Raw genomic sequence first — 18,474 nt, 5'->3', positions numbered from 1 at the left:
ATATTTTGCAGTTGATACGCCAACAACTCTGTTTAGCTACATGTGAACCTTAAAGCATTTTGACGGAGCAGGTCAACAGAAAAAGGGAATGGAAGGTTTAGAATGTAAAAGTTTACCTGCGCTACGTATTTCTGAATGACATTTTTTTTTCATCGTGACGTTTATTCCAACGAATACCTGGGTTTTCAAGAGAAAATAAAAATCATATTTGGTAAGAACGGGGTACTGTTTAATACATCTTACTTCCTTTAATTACCTACGCCGAGAAGGTTATGCTTCATTGTACTGTGTGTATATCGAAGGAAGGGATAACGTGTATTTGAGACAACGGTACAACCCACGAAGGACAGTACTCTAAACTAAGCCCAAACGCCCGTGATCGTCAATTCACCACTTAATTGGCATATCGGAGCTCAGGGGGCTTGGCTTTACCTAAATCATCCACCCAACAGCCCTAATTCAATTCCGCTGTTTCCTGCATCGTTGCTACTTAGTCCAGGATTTATTTCATATCTTGCGTTGTTTTTTGTAAAAAAAAAAGTTTGCTCTGATGGCAGTTAACTGTGGTTGCAAATGGGGAAGCCATTTCGTGTACATGTAGGTAGCAGACGTAGTGATTTTGACGTACCTAGAAGCCATGACAGATCACTTCTGTGTGTTTTTTAGGATATATGTTCCACGTTTAATCATTCTGTATAAGAGCTTTGAATTATTTGTATCTGCAGTGATTATCAACTACATTTCAGTATGTTGAATTCTGGTCTTGTCCATGGAAAGTTGTAGGTGCCACCCCGAATATAATAGCACAGGTAACACTAGTTCGCCTTTATCCGTTGGGTAACGTTTATCCGTTGTTGTTAATTGATGTATGTTAATGCAACATCTGTTACACCACTATAGTTGCAAACTTGAGAGACTCAAGTATTCAGGACACTGTCACCACGCATTCAAAGGCGACGAAGTCAAAAACTTTCTGTCCCATGTTGGAAATTTGGCCGCATCATTTGCAATATCTTGTATCATGGGAGAAAACACAATATCATAACATAAGTGATAAAGGTGATCTATAATATTGACATGTAACCGAAATAAATGATTGTTTACTCTTTTGCTAGATCTTTCGAAAACGCCACGGATAAAGGTGAACTAGTGTTACAGATATAAATACAACATGTTATTCTAAGGGCAGACATCTTCCGGCACCATGCAGCACTTTGAGCCGCCACAGGCGATGATATCTTTGAACTGTCAGACCCTGACTAAAGTGTTAGTGTTAACTCTTCCATAGAAAACTTTCCGTGACGTTCCCTAAAGATTTATGCGCGGTTTCGCTGACGGAGCTGGCACTTCGCGTGCGGAACCTTGCCAGTTCATGCCTTATCAAAGAGCAGATCGATTTCTCTCTGTACCACCAGTGCCGGCATCATTGTAAATAACACCCATATGACTACTGACAAATTCAAACCTGTCTGTTACCCGTTAAAAACTTCGGTTTATTTCAATACCCCTATCGTAAATATAGCTAGATACAAGTCAAGTCGGTCATTTGTAACATCATTAACAGCTTCTCTTTGATGTGAATGAATTCAGCATCCTCTATGAATTTAACTCGTAATTGGCTTACAAAGAACTCCCCAACGATCATTTTTGTTGAGCTCATGTGACATATGCATGTACTTCTTAAACCTGGCAAACCCATACAAGATACTAGTGTATTCAAATGATTTAGAATATATTTTCCATTGTACGCTTAAATATGTTTCGCCACTCTGGAAATGTAACACCAGAGCTTCGCTATGACTCGGATACAGGCTTTGGATGTTCAGACAGTTGTGTATGGCTGGATATGGGGTACAGAAAGCCACCGGCATGCTCAGTATATTGACTCTATAACTCTATTTCTAAATCTACTTACTTTTCTGATGGACAGTTCAACCAAGGAGGTGTTATCAAAATGGTTTCTGACCTGGTGTTGTTGCTCGCAGGAAACTAAAGGCGGTTTGATCCATCCAACTTTTAATCCATCTCACCCTCTCTCCAAGGAGTTCATCAGCTTTTACATCCCATGGACCTTATTGCCGACAATAATAGGATCTCCCCATGAAACTTATTAAAGAACGAGATAGAACACAGCCCGGCATTGGAAGTTTAATCATTCGGGTTTATCCAACGTCCAGTCAGAAATCCCAATGGGTATCTTCCACTCAGCTTCAGCCTAAAGCAATCAGAGTCTTTGATTCCACTCAAATTGGCTGAAAGCACTTTAAGAGAACCTCAATGATCATGGCTCAATACTCTAAAAACGCAGTTTTCTTTAGCTTTTATTGGTGAGCTGTGGTTTTTAGAAAATTGAAATAGGTCAACTGTGTTGAGAGGCATCAAAGAGACTTTCCAGAAAGGACGGCTTCAAAATGGCTATATTGTCTTTAAACTGCTAGGGCCAGTTTTTCCTCGTCTGGACGTCTGCTCATTATTGCAAGTTTTCTAAATTTATTTACTAGTAGGATAGATTCTGTACACTATTCTGTAGGACTATTTCACGCCTATTTGAAGGCAATTGACTGGTTTCTGGAAACACCAGTCACTTGCACCGTGTTTTAAAGTCTATTTACAAGTAGTTATGTGTATCATAAGAACATGTCCGTCTTGTATGTATGTATGTATAAATAGGAGTAGGCAAGAATGGTTCAAACGTAGCACAATTAAGCCTGGAAGTGCCTTGATGAATGTTACCGTTTCCACCCCAAACTTGACCGATCTTTGCTTAAAGGTAGCACAATTGACTATATTCACATTCAATCGTCAGTGCCATAATCCACTGAAAGCAGTAGTTTTGATAGTATTCTTTAAACAAGCCAAACATCGCACTGCAACGCGCTAGGGCTACATGTTACATCACTATGAACACCAGTTAAAGTTGTGACCCCAAAACGTGGCTTTTGTTTGTCCAAAGGTATCACAATTGGCCTTATTCTTATTCACCCTTAAGTGCCAAGATCCACTTAAAGCAGTGCCCCTGATAGTATTTTTGAATCCGATCACCGCACTACAACGCACTGTTACATAACTATGAACACCAGTAAAAGTTGTGATATCTCCACCCCAAACTTGACTGCACGGCGCTATTAGCCACCTTGAGGCGACGTGCTCATCCATCAAGAGAACAGTGTTGTCGCTGTCAGTGCGTATTCGCTCCATGGCGGCATCTCCTTCTCGATCGATGCCAAGATGTCTTCCCGCTGCCTTGCGTGTGTAATGGAAGCGTGATGATGTGGCACCCATGACTGGAAGAACATCGAACGGAAGGAAATGTCACCATAATTACAAGATAAAATAGTCATATTAACTTCCAGTGGGGCTTCCGGGAAACACAATCTTCTGATTAACCTTCATTTACCAAATACAGATCTCTATCTCCGTTAGCATTTTTATTTCAAATCTAAAAGTGCAAACATTTTTTGTTTACCATAATGAAATACATTGCAGGGAATTTAGTTAAACATATTCTATACGAAACCGGAGGAAGTCCTTTGTAGTACTGTGTCTAAATCAACAACATGATGTTTATTGAACAGTATTTTTAAAATAACGTCAGAATGAGAGAATGCTATATGACTACGAAGGTAAAAAATACAAAACGTTTTTAATTGTCATTTCAATATTTTGTTTTCACAATATTTTGTTTTCAATCACAATTGAAGTCCAATAGAAAAACTATGACAACCACTGCTCTCTATGCTCAGGGCTAGGGCCATAATGCCTCAGAATATCTATTTACATGTTGTCATCCTCTCTCTGCCTTTGAAGTTGAACATAAACGGCAGTTCAAATAGAGGGAGATATTTCTGTCAAATTATAAAAACGACCAGCGGCATGTTTTGCTGAAACGTTGCGTTATGAGCAGTGACAATATTGGAAAATGCCATGGGATTCATATCAAAACATGCCTCCCAATATCATTCACGCTCACTTAGTGAGCGACGGGAAATTGTCTTGCCATTACTCTTCGGTAAACGCTATCTTCGGAAATAGCAAACATAAAACAAGTTTGGCATATAGACTGTAATTGGTCAATTTTAATCCGTATCATGAGCTTCTTTAATTTGAGTTCTTGACATGTTAATGTGATGTATTCTAGAAGACTAAAGATGATAAGTGGTACATTTCATATTTGGAAAGTACTTTTATAAAGGTAAACTCTTTGAAGAGTTAACTTGCCTTAATAATCAGTATATGTATCTAACAAGAAACGCACAAGCAATACGCAACAGTCAGGAGTATCTGCTCCTTGAGGTGTTTGCATGAAGGATGCTAACACAATTTGCAAGAGTTCATGATATTTATTTTGACATCGCCTCAGGCGCTCTTCCGTGTTTTCATAGTGACAAGCTGGTATAAATCATGTCAAGATGTTTCTCGTGTGCAAGAACAGATAAGGCCGAGAGACATTTGTCATGTTTGAGCTCTTCTTTATTGCTTGTGTCTTAATATACTGCGAGTAATGCTGTAGAGACGGATGTATATGGAGATGGCACCAGCGCGTGTATAATGTTCCGTCACAGCCGGAAGTGTGGATCATTTGGGGACCTCTTGTGTTTCGAATCCTCCTGTGTTCAACACCACAATTTTTAATAAAAAGCAAGAGAAAAACATTTGTCAACATGAAATATTTATCCTGGTTTTATTTCATATTGCAATCTCGTTCCTACCACCGTGCACACTACGAAGATATTGATTGTATGGTCCTAGCCCCAGCATTGCATGAACTGTACCGTATTCTTCTGTCAGCTTATTTTACAAGCGCGACAGTCAAATGAAAATCATACCGAGTTATGCTTGACCTAATGGAACGTGTGCATAACCAGACCTAATCCGGTTATTGCTCCATATATAGGATAAATTCCTTCTATCCCAGGGCACCCCTACACTGCTTAAGAAGATACAGAGCCTCAGAGGTCCCGCATACCCGTTAGCTATGTAACCAAGGTACCCTAAGAGTCTCAGCGTCATGCTGAACAGCACTCCCTTGGCCTACTCGGTTTTGCCAGCCAATAGTAATAGGGCTGGCGCAGCACGTTTGTTATCTTTTTTGATGAGGACGAACGCTGCCGTAAGCCGATGTTAGCCCAAGGAAATCCGCCCTCGTAATTAATAGACCGTATGGTTAAGCCCGACGCAGATAACGCAGCTAACAACGCCCTCAGGCCACATGAATCAACAACCATGGAGATAACCTCCTCGGTAGACCGTATTCCGCTCATAGCTAACCCAACCGTGGAGGGACTTTAAATGCTGTTCAAAAGTTAAAGATTGGTAGGCTCCGTGTGTTTTGTCGACTTTCTGTATATTTGTAAAATACAGGTAAATACAAAATTATGATTTTCAGTCATACTTTTACAATTTGCATGATATTCCAATTATGAAATCAATGATTTCAGAAATCCAATGTTGGTTGCAGTAAGGTCGCAGCGCTGTTGCTGTCTGGTGGAGCGGGGGCCTAATAACCGTCATGGACTATATGTACAGCTGGTTGATAAGATCTAGACTGAGAGAATATGGCATCCACAAGACAGGCATCAAAAAGCTTAATTTTCCCCGTGACACTGAAGCAAAGGGTATTCTTTAACAAGGTTGACCTACAGTAGCCGTGACATTGATGGATCAATCAGTTAATGAAGCTTCGAAGGGGGAACTCCATACACCTGCTAATTGGCAGCAGTGATTTATTAGGATGTCATCTCCCTGTCCGTTAGTGAAGTGGTGCTTTTAAAGAGTTTAACTGCAACGCAACACGGGTCTATTCACTTCTTTTGAAAGGGGCGTGGCTACACTTAAATCACGTCCGTATGTTGAGAAACATGTCCAAGTTTCAGTACCATCCATATATTCAATGATAATAAAAAGGCTTGCACCAAAACAAAATACTCACCTTACCGGCAACAAAAGGAACTTGAAGAAAATCAAACTCGCTGTCGGCCGAAGATGATGATAGAATAAGGCTTAATTTGTACATTAATCAAGAAAGCACCCGGTTCCCAGTTATGTGACCGATATGGTAGACGAATTTTACAATTATAAGAGCAAAACTTAGCCTAGTTTGCCGAAAACAAAAAATTATACACAATTTGTTAGCTGAGGCTAGGGATCATTTGGTATAATTGTAAAATGGCCGTTGAGGTTAATTTGTCCAAGCCCTGGGACAAAGTTAAACTGATTTACGTTCATCCGCCCACGGCATGACCCACCTATCTACACCTCCCTCAGGAGATCCACTACCATTCAGACTGGCAGTAGTAGCTAGCTGTTCCTCGTTAGATTTGCTACGAAGCAGTGCACATGTAACGATGGGGTCATTCCAGCAATCATTCTGCAATTGTGTTCTCGTCACGTCTATAGATCCCAAACTGCCGCACGCAACCGAGCCGCTAGTGATACGGGACGCCATTATTCTAACGCCTAACCCCCTCTTCTTTGAAATCGCGCAACAAAGAAGAAAACGAGACGAACAAATCGATGTGCTCGCGTCTGATAGCCAAGAACAATCCTGTCTAATGAGTGTGATATATTTGTTACTAGCCCATAAACTAATCCGATAAAATCGTACAACCCTTTGTGACTGTGATATTGTGGCTTCGCACGCCATGCCAGGATTGATACATTAGTCTATTAACGAGTTGCGCTACACTCCATAGTCGGGAGGTGGTCACCGATCGATGTTAATCTATCTAGATCTCTAGCTTGGATAAATCTATTGCGCGGAGTTGCCATGACGACTAGTCTTATCTACACGTAAGGGTACATTTTAATCCAATAAAGTTATTTGTGTTAATATTCAGTGATACATAGCAAATCTGACGAAAAGACATTGTCCCACATGCCAATTGTCTGTATGTATTGTTAGGACAATGTCTTTTACATAGATGTGCATTGATTCTATTAACTGTCTCTTTCATTAACTTTGGAATACATTTTTACTTCCCGGTTCTCGATGCGCAAAAATACGTAAGATAATAGGCTTAATATGCTTTGAGCAATCTGATAGGATGCGATATCTCATGCTTGTGTCGAAAAAAAACCCAAAAATTAAACAAACCAAACATTAGCTATTGCAGACAGGAATAAGTGACAGTATATTTTCAATTTGTCAAACAAATCGTATTTGCGAATTATTCAAATGTTATTGTCCGTTAGTCGTTCGTTCGTTCAGAGCCTTGAGAGCCTAGTGACACATCGGGCATTATTTCATCATAATCTTATTTGCAGCAACTTTCCTTGCTGTTTCAGTGTGTATTTTACATTTCCCATTATATTCTTGTTATTGCATCTCAATTTCTAAATCAAATGAATCAACCTTAAAGCCCCCCATGGTCAGGCTGAATGATTTAACAGTAAATGCGGCAGGCATTCCAATAAATAGAATAAGCCTTATCAATTTACCTGGCGTCTAAAGGCATCAGCTTATGACCATAGAAAAAAAGGTCACTTATGATGATGATTCTATGTGGCAGTGATCAGTATAAAGTATGTTGAAATACTTTTTTTACCTTATGACATAAGGCCATACAATGGTTTAACAATGATATGGAAATTCAATCCTGATTTGATTTGATTCTAATATGTTTTGCATTAGAACTTTGATAATGTAACATCATTGATTTGCGTGATCTTTTTGTTTTCTTTTGTTAGCTTGATTTAATGACTATTGTTTAGGATTTTTCCCCAGGGCACATTGAAAAGCGCCAGTAAGCGATATGTTTACCTAAGTAAAATAAAATTCATAGACAACCGGTGTGATTCACTTTGTAAGTTTTCAGGGTGATAAAATAAACAAAGTTGGATATACAACATATATTTGAAATAGATTGGTAATGACTTTGTCCAAAAAGACTGATACTACTGGTTATTTCCCCAATTAACGTTAAGGTACTATATTTTACAGGATGCTCCGTCAACATGCGAAGTATGCGATGCTCGTATTTCGGGGCTCGCCCATCCACCAAAGTTCATGACTGACGGAGAGAAGGGACCGCAGCCTGTCACATGGTGGCAGTCCGTGTCCTGGCTAAACTACCCCTCCCCACTGCAGGTCAACATCACCTTCTCCTGGCAAAAGACGTTCGAAATTACTCAAAACATCAGAATAGTTTTCCAGTCCCCTCGCCCGTACCAGATGATAATTGAGAAGTCGTTAGATTACGGCGCGACATGGCAGCCGTGGCAGTACTATGCACGGAGCTGCCGTGACGCGTTCGGGATGCTGCCAGCCAGAGCCAGCACCATCTCGCGGAGGGATATCACCAACGTCATCTGCACGCAGCTTTACAGCAACACCCTTCCGCGTAAGAACGGCGAGGTACTACTTGAGGTCGAGGATAGGTTCAGGTTATATCTGAACGGCAGGAAGAGCGGTAAAGACATCGACATCGAACTGCATCAGCACAAGGGCTTGGAAAAGTTCGTGTCTCTCACGGACATGAGAATAAGGCTGCTGCAGCCAGCCACTAACGGCGTGTATAGCAGGACTTCTGCAACTTCCAACGAACTAATGAGATATTACTACGCAATTTCTGATGTTCAGATCAGGGGCAGGTTAGTATCAACAGACAAATGTATATTTCTAATGAGTTAAGACAGAACTTTGGTTATGGAACATATCTGCCCTTACATGTTTCCCATCACAAAGAAGCGAGAAGTCGACTTTGCTTACTAAGATCATCATCCTTGTAGTAACTTGACAATGTATACATATGTTGTGTTGTGACTTGTACTTATTCCAGTGGGTATATGTTTGCAAGAACGGTCTTAATTCATTCAGTATCAAATACACGGGTCAAAAAAGCAACCGTGATTTTTTGTCTGTGCATAGTTTCCAGAGTGTGTGCATTGACATCACCCCTATGTAGAATCTTTCGCTTTGCTTCTGCTATTCTCACCCCTTGCGTATCTATTTTTGTTTGCATGTTAGACGTTTTGTGGTGTATTTTCAGAGAACGTATATACTGTAATACTTTGCTCGCTGTTAAAAATTCTACATGCCGTATGAACACAAACAAAAATATGCAGCCAAAGCAATATCAACAATCTTCAAGATATATTAGTTGGCAGCTGAACTTTCTTTTGAAGTGAAAGCCAAAGGTTTTGAGACATTCTCAAAGGAAAGTAGATTTGGCTGTAAGAAAAAATGAATCTTAACAGCCGTTTTCTAAATTCTTTGTGTAATAAACCTTTGAAGCTTCTAATTAACTATGACTTCTAGACAAAGTTACAATGGTGTCATACATACCATACGTTTAGATGTTGCATTGTACGTGTGCGTAGTTAGAGGAGAATGACACTAGGGTGCTGTTTCACCATAGTCGAATTAAATTCTAGTACAGAATTACAAACAAAATATTATTGCTTGCCCCTTATTTTGCAAGCTGGTCGTCGATACTCTACTTACATTAATGAGTATCTAAACGACTATCATATCAAAATAACGCTTATTGTTTACTATATTGTTTATTCTGTAACATAAAGGGAATATTTTATTTTTCGAATGGCACTAACTATAATTCATTTTTACGGCTAGGTGTAAATGCAACCTCCACGCCAGCTACTGTCTTAGGGATACGAAGACCAAGAAGTTTAATTGCGACTGTAAACATAACACTGAGGGGTCCGACTGCAACAAGTGAGTAGTAATCTTAGCCTTGACGTATCTATCATTCTTTAAAAGAAATTATTGAATAACTCTATTCTTCTGTTTTGTTTACATTCAAGGCCACAATATGTTATTGTATGTTCTAGACAGAATCTAGGCCGAACTAAAAGGACAGCATTGTTTTGATTTAAGCAACCAATGTGTTTATAGACCTCGCATGAAGGTTCTTCTAGTCGTTATTGATTTAAATGTAACAATTGTGTCAACTAGTTGATAAAATACAGAGAGCTGTAATGCAGAGCTAATAATTATTCGTGGGCATAAGACGGCATAATTGGCTACTTGGCTTCTCGACCTTTGACCTTATGTACCCCGGATAAGAGATTCTACCCGGCCACACAGTACGGCAGCACTAGATCGCCAGACGTTTCCAAATTTTAGTCCGGCAGTTCAAGAGAGAAACCATAGTGTAGCTATCATAGTAACTTCATGAAAACAGAAGGTTGAGAAAACGTCATGTTTTTCCATGGTCCTTCAGGTGTAAGAAGAACTTCGTCGCCAGACAGTGGGCGGCCGGCAGCTACTATCCACTCGGCACCGGCTCGGCGAATGAGTGTCGAAGTAAGACGTCTATTTGTCATCATTGTACTTCGTTAGGATTCTATTGGTTTTGTACATCGTTATAATTTTATTGGTTTACAACATTCATTTGGACATAGAAATATTACCTACCTATTTTCAAGTTATTACAAAAGATTTAGTGTCAATGTATAAATCCTAAGTCGTATTGATTTGGTGCTCTCTAGAATTGTACTACAGCCTAGTCTATTAAGTAGTTAGTTGTATTGGTCTGTAAGAAGTTACTAAGTAAAACTATATTGATAAACTACACACTTTATTCAGATAAAATACATTCACGTGAGACTTGGTTGATAATAATCATTTATGATAGTCTCCTATCCATTTTACAACGAAGGAATCAGCTGCAGGGTGATGTGATTCAATTTCTACATGTTGCTTGGAGAGCTAAGTTATACCCAATTTTTACATTCCTCCGTGTTTGACATTATACTGATATGCTATGCTGTTCGTATCGTAAATTAGATTCATATAAGTTGCTGTCGGCAAAATGCCAATGGTCGATACGCGTTGACCAAGCGCCGTCTTGCGATGTACAACTCAAGCCCATGTTGTGGGAAAACTAATCAAAATGCTGTCCGATATATTGACAATTGGAAATGAACAGTTCAAAACAGCAGCACATGTGGCTACTAAAAGTGTGCTGTAAACATAGCAATAGCGCGGAAGCATGTTCTCCCCGGGTTTAGCAAATGGAGGTGTCATCAATCTTGGTGATAGAAAAATAACTTAATTTCGGCCACAGCAATTAAATTCTATGGATGAGATCAGCGCGCTCATGAACTTTTGCCTGGGATTCCAGTGCTAAAACTTGTCCCAGCACTCGTTTTCCAGTGCTGAGTGGAGTTCAGCACTCGGTTACCAGTGGCGTGGCTTTCGTAGTTTTGCATAGAAGTGACACTACAGCTAGTGAGACAGCAAATGAGGTAGTTGTAGAAGTAAAATATTCTTGTAAAAGTGGGACCAATGTGGAGGCTAGAGTGTAGTTGCCAACTTGGTATGTGGTACCAGTCTACCACTTTTGTCACTTTTTTCACTTATTGAATACAGGAAAAAACGACCTGTTGGCTGCGATACCATGTTTCGTACCATGTTTTGTCACTTTGATTCTTGTTACAACCGTTATTGTGTCTATTTTGAAAATCTAGCCATCATGTTTTTCTTTAACCCGTCTTGTTTTTTTCGCCCTCTCGCATTGAATTTGGAGTCTGCAGCGGATGCCATCCATAAAATGTACTTGCTGAGGCCTTATATGTACTTGCAAACCATAATTTCTTGGCGACATCTACCGATAACATCTATAAGTGCAGGTCATCTTAACGACACGTACTCTAGCTGGCTTCTTGAGGCGCTGCTCCGGTAAACAAGGAACCATCAGATAAATTATAATAGATTATGAAAGGCCATAACTTGCCTCCTAGAAGTATAGTATTACAAAAAGTCACTTTTTGGTGCTTAATAGATTTTACTGCATCGATCATTCGTTTCATGAGAGTCATCTCATCTGCTATCGTTGCTGTCTTTAAATTGGTCCACAGTTACTGTACTGATACATGTCCTCTCAGCTTTAGCAATAGCTTATGCTGGCCAATTACGTGAAAACGTTTGCAAAGGCCATTCATCTAGCTATCCTGATTTCGGAGTTTTCTGAAATACTGCTTGATATTTTTATTACCCTAATATTGCAACTTTTTGTGACATACGTGGAGGATGGCTATTATTGTGTAATACGACCCGCTTAGTTACAAAAGTATGATTTTCCGTATACATACAAAATCAGGCTCTTGAAAAACATTCGAGGATTTTCGCGTCTGCCCTATTTCCAATTCTTTATCAAAGCCCATTACCTTTTTACTTACAGATAGCAATTTTCAAGAAAAAAATAATACAAGGAAAACAAGGAAATTCATAAGTTACATTAATGATGGAAAATAGATAGATAGATAGCATTTTGTTCAGTGGATTATCTCATTAGCATAAAAATGGAACATTTTGAAGACCACGCAATATCCCCATGGCTCCATATTGGATAGAGAGGCTTTGTTGGATGACATTTCCTGCCTACGCATGAATATCTGTTATAGTAATTGTACATGTAATGGCACCCCAAGGGAGTAGAAATATCGCAGGCTAGTGCAAAATGGGATTTACTCTACTAAATCCTATAGTCTTGTATCGGGGTAAAGGATATGTGGTGGTAACCTAACGTTATGACAAATGGCTAGTTTTCACCATTATTTGAGAAAAGTGCACTTTTATCAAGCTCTTGACAACCGAACATTCCCAAGCGGAGCAATAAAAGCAAAAATATATATGTCGCTCTATAAGAATCGGCTCTTACTTAATTGGTTTGCTAGTTAGCTTGTCTAATAATAACGTTTAGAAGAAAAGTTGGGAAGAAATTTTCAAGCGCCGTTTAAGATCGCGTTCTATTCACCAGTAGATTTATCGACATGGTCAACCTACTTTTCTAATGTATTGTAATATCTTGGTTTTGCATGTATAAACAGAAATACCATTCATTACCAAGACTTCCAAAATGCTGAAAAAATTGGGCATCAATCTTAAATATCACCATGTCTGAGCTTACAAAGCTTTACTATATTAGTGCTTGATACGTCAGAACTTCTCAAGGTGGCCTATAAGTTTAGAGATCACTTACAGGCGAATGATTGATGACTTCTTGGATCACTGTAAATTTGAGTCAGGTTCGGTTGTTCCCGACCCCTGCCTGAGGTTAGGCCTTAAATCTGGTTTGCCGCGTTAGTTTTCGTACCGAATAGCCGTTACGTACCATCAAGGGAAGCCCAACAAAGCCGGGAAAGTGCCTCATTCGTCTCCCTGTGAACGGTTCTTTTGCTGGATAAAGCTAAATGAATGCGTCGACGCTGAAAAATCGTTTCCCGAGGCTACGGTTAATCTGAATATCGTTCTTCTTGACATTTAGTCTCAGCCTCGAAGTCTCCGGTGATCTATTCGTTAACTTTTTTTTCAGATCTGATGTGCATTAGAATTAATGTTGAATAACGAACCGCTGCGTGGATTAACACCTATAAAGAAATGACTTTTCATGTAAATCCCCGCTTGTATTTTAGGGTTGTCGTGTAGCCTTAGGGGTATCTACACCTAAAAGTACACAGTGCAGATCTTGCCGACTTGCCTAGAAATCCAATAAAGAGACATGCCGCATTTTCATTGTTTGGCAGTCACTGACACCTAAGGCTGGCATTACATCTTGTGGTACATTTCTCTAAACATCGGAAGCAACAAAGTACAACGGTCTTGTCCAACTTTTTTCCCCTTGTTTTCTCTTTGTCATAAGACATCGGGAATGATGATGTGCACAACAGAGTGTCTGTTAAATATTGATCTTTAGTGCTATTTTTCAGCATGTGAATGCAACACCCATTCTGACCGCTGCCGGTTCATCCAAGTGTTGGGGTACGTGGTTTGTATCGGGTGTTACCACAACACCATGGGAAGGAACTGTGCAGAGTGTCGCCCAGGATACTACAGAGACTCCTCCAAGGATATCACCGCCCACGATGTCTGTAAAGGTACACATTAACTCTTTTCCGTTTCTTGGTTTATGGAGATTTTCGTAAGAACGAGATTCTTGCCTTTCTTGTGACTTTTTTGATGCTGTAAAGTGTCTGGTGTTTACAACCGTCACCATATTCTACAGGAAGATTTTGCCAAGTAAATGTTGTTCTAAATGTTTTGTTGTCAAAATGATAAGTCATCGAGTCGATGTGCAACAACTGCGATAGAACCACGTCACTGCTGAGATACATTTGACATCGTAAACCGCAAGGAGGAGGGCAGTGTAAAATATCTCAACAAACAGACAAAGTAGACATCACTCCACGACGTTTTATTCGCACTCTCATACTTGATATATCAAAGCTTCCTAGCCAATCGGGATTGTTATTCTTATTGTTTTTCCCAGCCTGCGACTGTAACCCCATGGGTTCGAGACACGACAAATGCAACGCCACGACTGGCAAATGTCAGTGCAAAGACGGCGCAGACGGCATGCGCTGTGACATGTGCGTGGGAGCTTACTACTGGACCAGAGAGAAAGGATGTCAAAGTAAGTTGTTCAGGAAAAAAAAATGATACAACTAGAAACGAAAGGTACTATTGTAAGCATATACATAATACTACCTTCGCTTCATATGGCCTAGCTTGACAAACTACTGGTCTGCTTATTATTATTCCAACACATTCATACATATTGTGACCAACCCCTTGAGCTATGTTCTGCCATTTTGCTACGTAATATAGTGGAACACAACAGGATGTCTTCTACTTTCTCAGATACCACGGCAACAGGCGTCTGCTCCAGGTCGTTGACGTTATTTGTTTGGGTAGGAAGAAGAGGAAGAAGAAACAGGAAAAGCAATGGCTGTTTTATATCGCTATCTAAACAATATCAACTGGTAACATTGTTGATATGATAACATTGTTGTTCGGATTTCAGAGGCCATGTGTACCTTCAGCGAGGACAACAACTGTAGAAACGGCGGAACGTGCGACAACTATGAGAGGTGTATCTGCCCGGAAGGATATACCGGCAAGCTTTGCGAGCGGGCAATTGGTATGACGTCACCCAGGAAAAATGGCGGAGCAAATGCAGCCGCAAGAAGGATGCCAGGACATGCATGCACCCTCACGGCTGTCCTGACTGTCATATTGATAAATATGATATCCTGACATACGTGGAAATTAACAGCACTGGCGGGCAAAGCTAAATAAACTTATTGACTAATTGACTTAACAACACAAACTTTTCTCATGAATTGTAAAATACAAGTTAGTAAAAATTTTGAATATTAAATCCATGGGTTTATAAGATAATTATAAGCAGTGGTTTCATTCTGTGACCCACGTTTTGTTCTAGCGATTCACTAAGACTTCTTGCTTCTGTCGAAATTGAGTAAATGTCAGTCTTATCTGTAAAAACAGCGTTACTATCAAAACAACCACCATGGAAACAACATATTTCCCGTACATGGATATTTGTAATCATTTCAAAGTATGCTGATTTCCTGAATACCCCATGAAAACTTCATCTGTAAGTAGTTGATAATTGTAAGGTTTAAGATTATTGGCATCAAATATGAGCAAATTTCTCAAATGATGTCTTCAGATAGCGTCGCAAATCTTGCTGAAAGGATACGTGTCGATATTGACGTTGAGCTCATCCAATGCTTAAGTAAGCATTGTGAGTGATATTTGTAAATAACCAAATGCTAAAGTAGTATGGTATTTGATACATTGCAGACATTTATAAGATTAAGATGACAAACACTATAGATGCTACTGCATATCACCATTTGTAAACATTTTGCACCGTGTGATGAAATAGTAGTACGCCTCCGCAACCATGAAGAATGTAAGAAAACGTTAATCATAAATGTGGGTATGCTGAAGATTTTCTACGTTGATGTTTTTTTACACAGTGATAGTTCGTAGTACCGTAGATTTGGAACCTAAAGTATTATCCCTGGTTAATGAATGTGATGAGGCTTGTCTGAAATGATGTTACCAATATAAACTACGCACAAAAAGTTCGGAAACTTAAGTTTGGTTGATCATATCTCCGTTGTTTTTTGTACCGATTTTGATGCATTATGTATCATTATAAAGCTTGTGTGATTCCCTTTCTATGATAACAAACTTATTGTGATTGAAAACCCACGGAACAAGTACCAGGACTAATAATGTGAGTGGGTCACAGAGAAAAAGTGCCCAAAATTCCCTGTTGGTGTCATACGCGCGGTGTGACATCCTATTGGCATGGGCGTGGATGATGATTCAATATATTGTTTCTTCAGGTTCTAAGGTTATTTTTAGAACACAGACCATCCAAGGTTATTTCTAGCACACAGAACATCCAAGGTTATTTTTAGCACATCGAAGATCCAATTGTTTACACCACAGCATATGGTGGTGGCAGCGTCATGGTATGGGGAGGCATTACCTCCAGGGGAAAGACAATACTTGTCATTGTACCAGGAACCCTCAATGCAGAAAGATATCGTGACACAGTACTTGATCCGGTGGCCATCTCTTTCCTTCATAACATGGGGCCGACTGCCTTGCTGCAAGATGATAACGCCCGCCCACACCGGGGAGGGATAATCGCAGACCATCTCCAGCATGCAGGTGTAGAGAGGATGGAGTGGCCCTCTAAGAGCCCGGACCTGGACCCCATCGAACATCTATGGGATCAGCTTGGGCGAGCTGTCCGTGCAAGAGTGACCGAGAGAACAACGCTAGCTGACCTAGGACGACTGCTGGTGGAGGAATGGGACGCTATCCCACAGCATCGCATTGCGCGACTGGTGACGAGTATGAGGAGAAGGTGCCGTGCTGTAGTGACAGCGCGTGGCTGGGCCACCCGTTGCTAAGATTCCTTGCTAACCCGTTACTAAGATACAGATTGTTGGTTTTGATAAAGAATAAACTTAGCTTTCATAAATATGTCTTGTTTATTCTTGTTGATTTTTCACAATACCCTCGTACAGAAGTCAATATCAACAGAAGAATATGTACGGAATAGCATGTTTGACTATAGTAAGGTAATCTGGGCAATTTATTTCTTCAACCCACTCACTTTAGCAGGCCTGATGCTCGTTTCATGAACTCGCAATCACAATAAGTTTGGTACCATTGGAAAGGCAATCAAAAAAGCTTTTAAATGATATGTAATACATTGAAATCGGTAAAAAAATAACGGAAATATGATCGACCAAAGTTAAGTTTCCGAACTTTTTGTGCGTAGTTTAGTTCTTGCAGCATGTGCAACAAAGATCATGTTGTTGCAGAAGCATATGGGTTCACATTACGTACTCTAGCAGAGTTGTTTTGACGGGCCTGTTATGCTATCGATGCAACAGTAGATAATGAGAAAGGGTTACCTGAACACACGGTCTCCTAAAATCTCACGCGTAGACGTAGTCATTTGGATGACGTGAATGTTGAAAAGTGAACACCTCAGTTTAAAAAGGACCCCCTAGCGTATAGAAACACTAAAAGAATCACACTGTGCAATTGAAAAGTGTTCTAGAAAAGATTGAATGCATTTTGTGGAGTAGAAAACAAAGCAGAAAGATGTACATACAAATTTAGTGAATTGTGATATACGATAAGATAGCTGTAGTACTCTTTTGAATATGCATGCTTGTGTCTTTGAGTCCTTACTTTACGGATAGAAGTGTGATGTGGTGTAAACGGTTTTGTACATCGGAAGCGTGAAAGTATAGTTTAGAACTACGTTAAGGGATATCTATTTAATTGAAGGATTACGGCAATGGTACCCTAAACGTAGCGTGTTTGGTAATTTTCGTATTCAGGATTGCTGTTCCATATATCTTGCCAACGGTGAATGTATGCCGCAAATTGGCAATGCTTAGAGCGGGTTGCCAACAAAGAAAGGCTTCGCAACAATTTACAGTTGCATAACTGCATCTTTTAAATAAGGATGATTTGTTTGACAAAAAGCATATCAATCTTGATACGACATTGATATAAGAGTTTACCTGCATTCAAACACTTGGCATCGGGATACCGTCATCCTTCAATTGATAAAAGATACCCAACGGCTAGCATGATACCCATAATGCCCTGCAGTCAATATACCTCAAGGGGTGGCTGACCTTGAGAGACACAAGGTCAGTTATCCCCTTCTACACCGTGTGAATAAAGGCTATTTTTGATAGGGTACACTATAACGGCCTCCGTTGTATTTTTCCTACACACCATATGTAGGTCGTATTCATTGATGAAGGTTGGACATCCAGGTAATAAAATACGCAAGGTACATTTGTGGCAGTTACTCAAGGAACATGAAAAATCTTGTATTGACTTCCTCTTCTATTGAACCATCCTAAAACAGTCTTCAACTCATTAACACATCAATTCTGGGATACGGTTTAAGGTAGCAGACAAAGGTTTTTGACCTAGGGGGATTTACATGGACCCCGAAGTGAGTAGGTTCGACGCCTAAAAAATGTAGCAGGGTGCACAAGGAAATTGCGAGAATCGAATATGTTTAACTTGAATTCAGAGTACAATCTGCAAAATATGTGAAAATGAGCTAAAGTTTGCCTGCTCGTTCTCTTTTAAAATCCACTTTGATTTGACCCCCGGCAGACGTCATCATACTGCAGCTGACGCACAGCAGT

At 39.9% G+C, this 18,474-nt stretch overlaps 1 protein-coding gene across 6 annotated transcripts in view; it reads left to right on the top strand.

The window, feature by feature from the left end:
* The window catches only part of LOC136441900 (netrin-G1-like), a 97,012-nt gene extending 81,295 nt beyond the window's left edge, over positions 1 to 15,717 (top strand). For all 6 annotated transcript variants that reach the window (XM_066438448.1, XM_066438449.1, XM_066438453.1 and 3 more), the window contains 6 exons: positions 7,940 to 8,589; positions 9,572 to 9,673; positions 10,182 to 10,264; positions 13,672 to 13,839; positions 14,232 to 14,375; positions 14,766 to 15,717. In XM_066438448.1, the coding sequence (XP_066294545.1) occupies positions 7,940 to 8,589; positions 9,572 to 9,673; positions 10,182 to 10,264; positions 13,672 to 13,839; positions 14,232 to 14,375; positions 14,766 to 14,998 (1,380 nt within the window). In that variant the 3' untranslated portion in view covers positions 14,999 to 15,717. The remainder of the gene's footprint in view (positions 1 to 7,939; positions 8,590 to 9,571; positions 9,674 to 10,181; positions 10,265 to 13,671; positions 13,840 to 14,231; positions 14,376 to 14,765) is intronic.
* Positions 15,718 to 18,474: the final 2,757 nt, after the last annotated feature.

Source organism: Branchiostoma lanceolatum, chromosome 9 (genome assembly GCF_035083965.1).
Source record: "Branchiostoma lanceolatum isolate klBraLanc5 chromosome 9, klBraLanc5.hap2, whole genome shotgun sequence".
Taxonomy (NCBI): domain Eukaryota; kingdom Metazoa; phylum Chordata; class Leptocardii; order Amphioxiformes; family Branchiostomatidae; genus Branchiostoma; species Branchiostoma lanceolatum.
The sequence above is the reverse complement of the archived record's forward strand: the minus strand, read 5'-3'. Positions and strand labels throughout refer to the sequence as shown.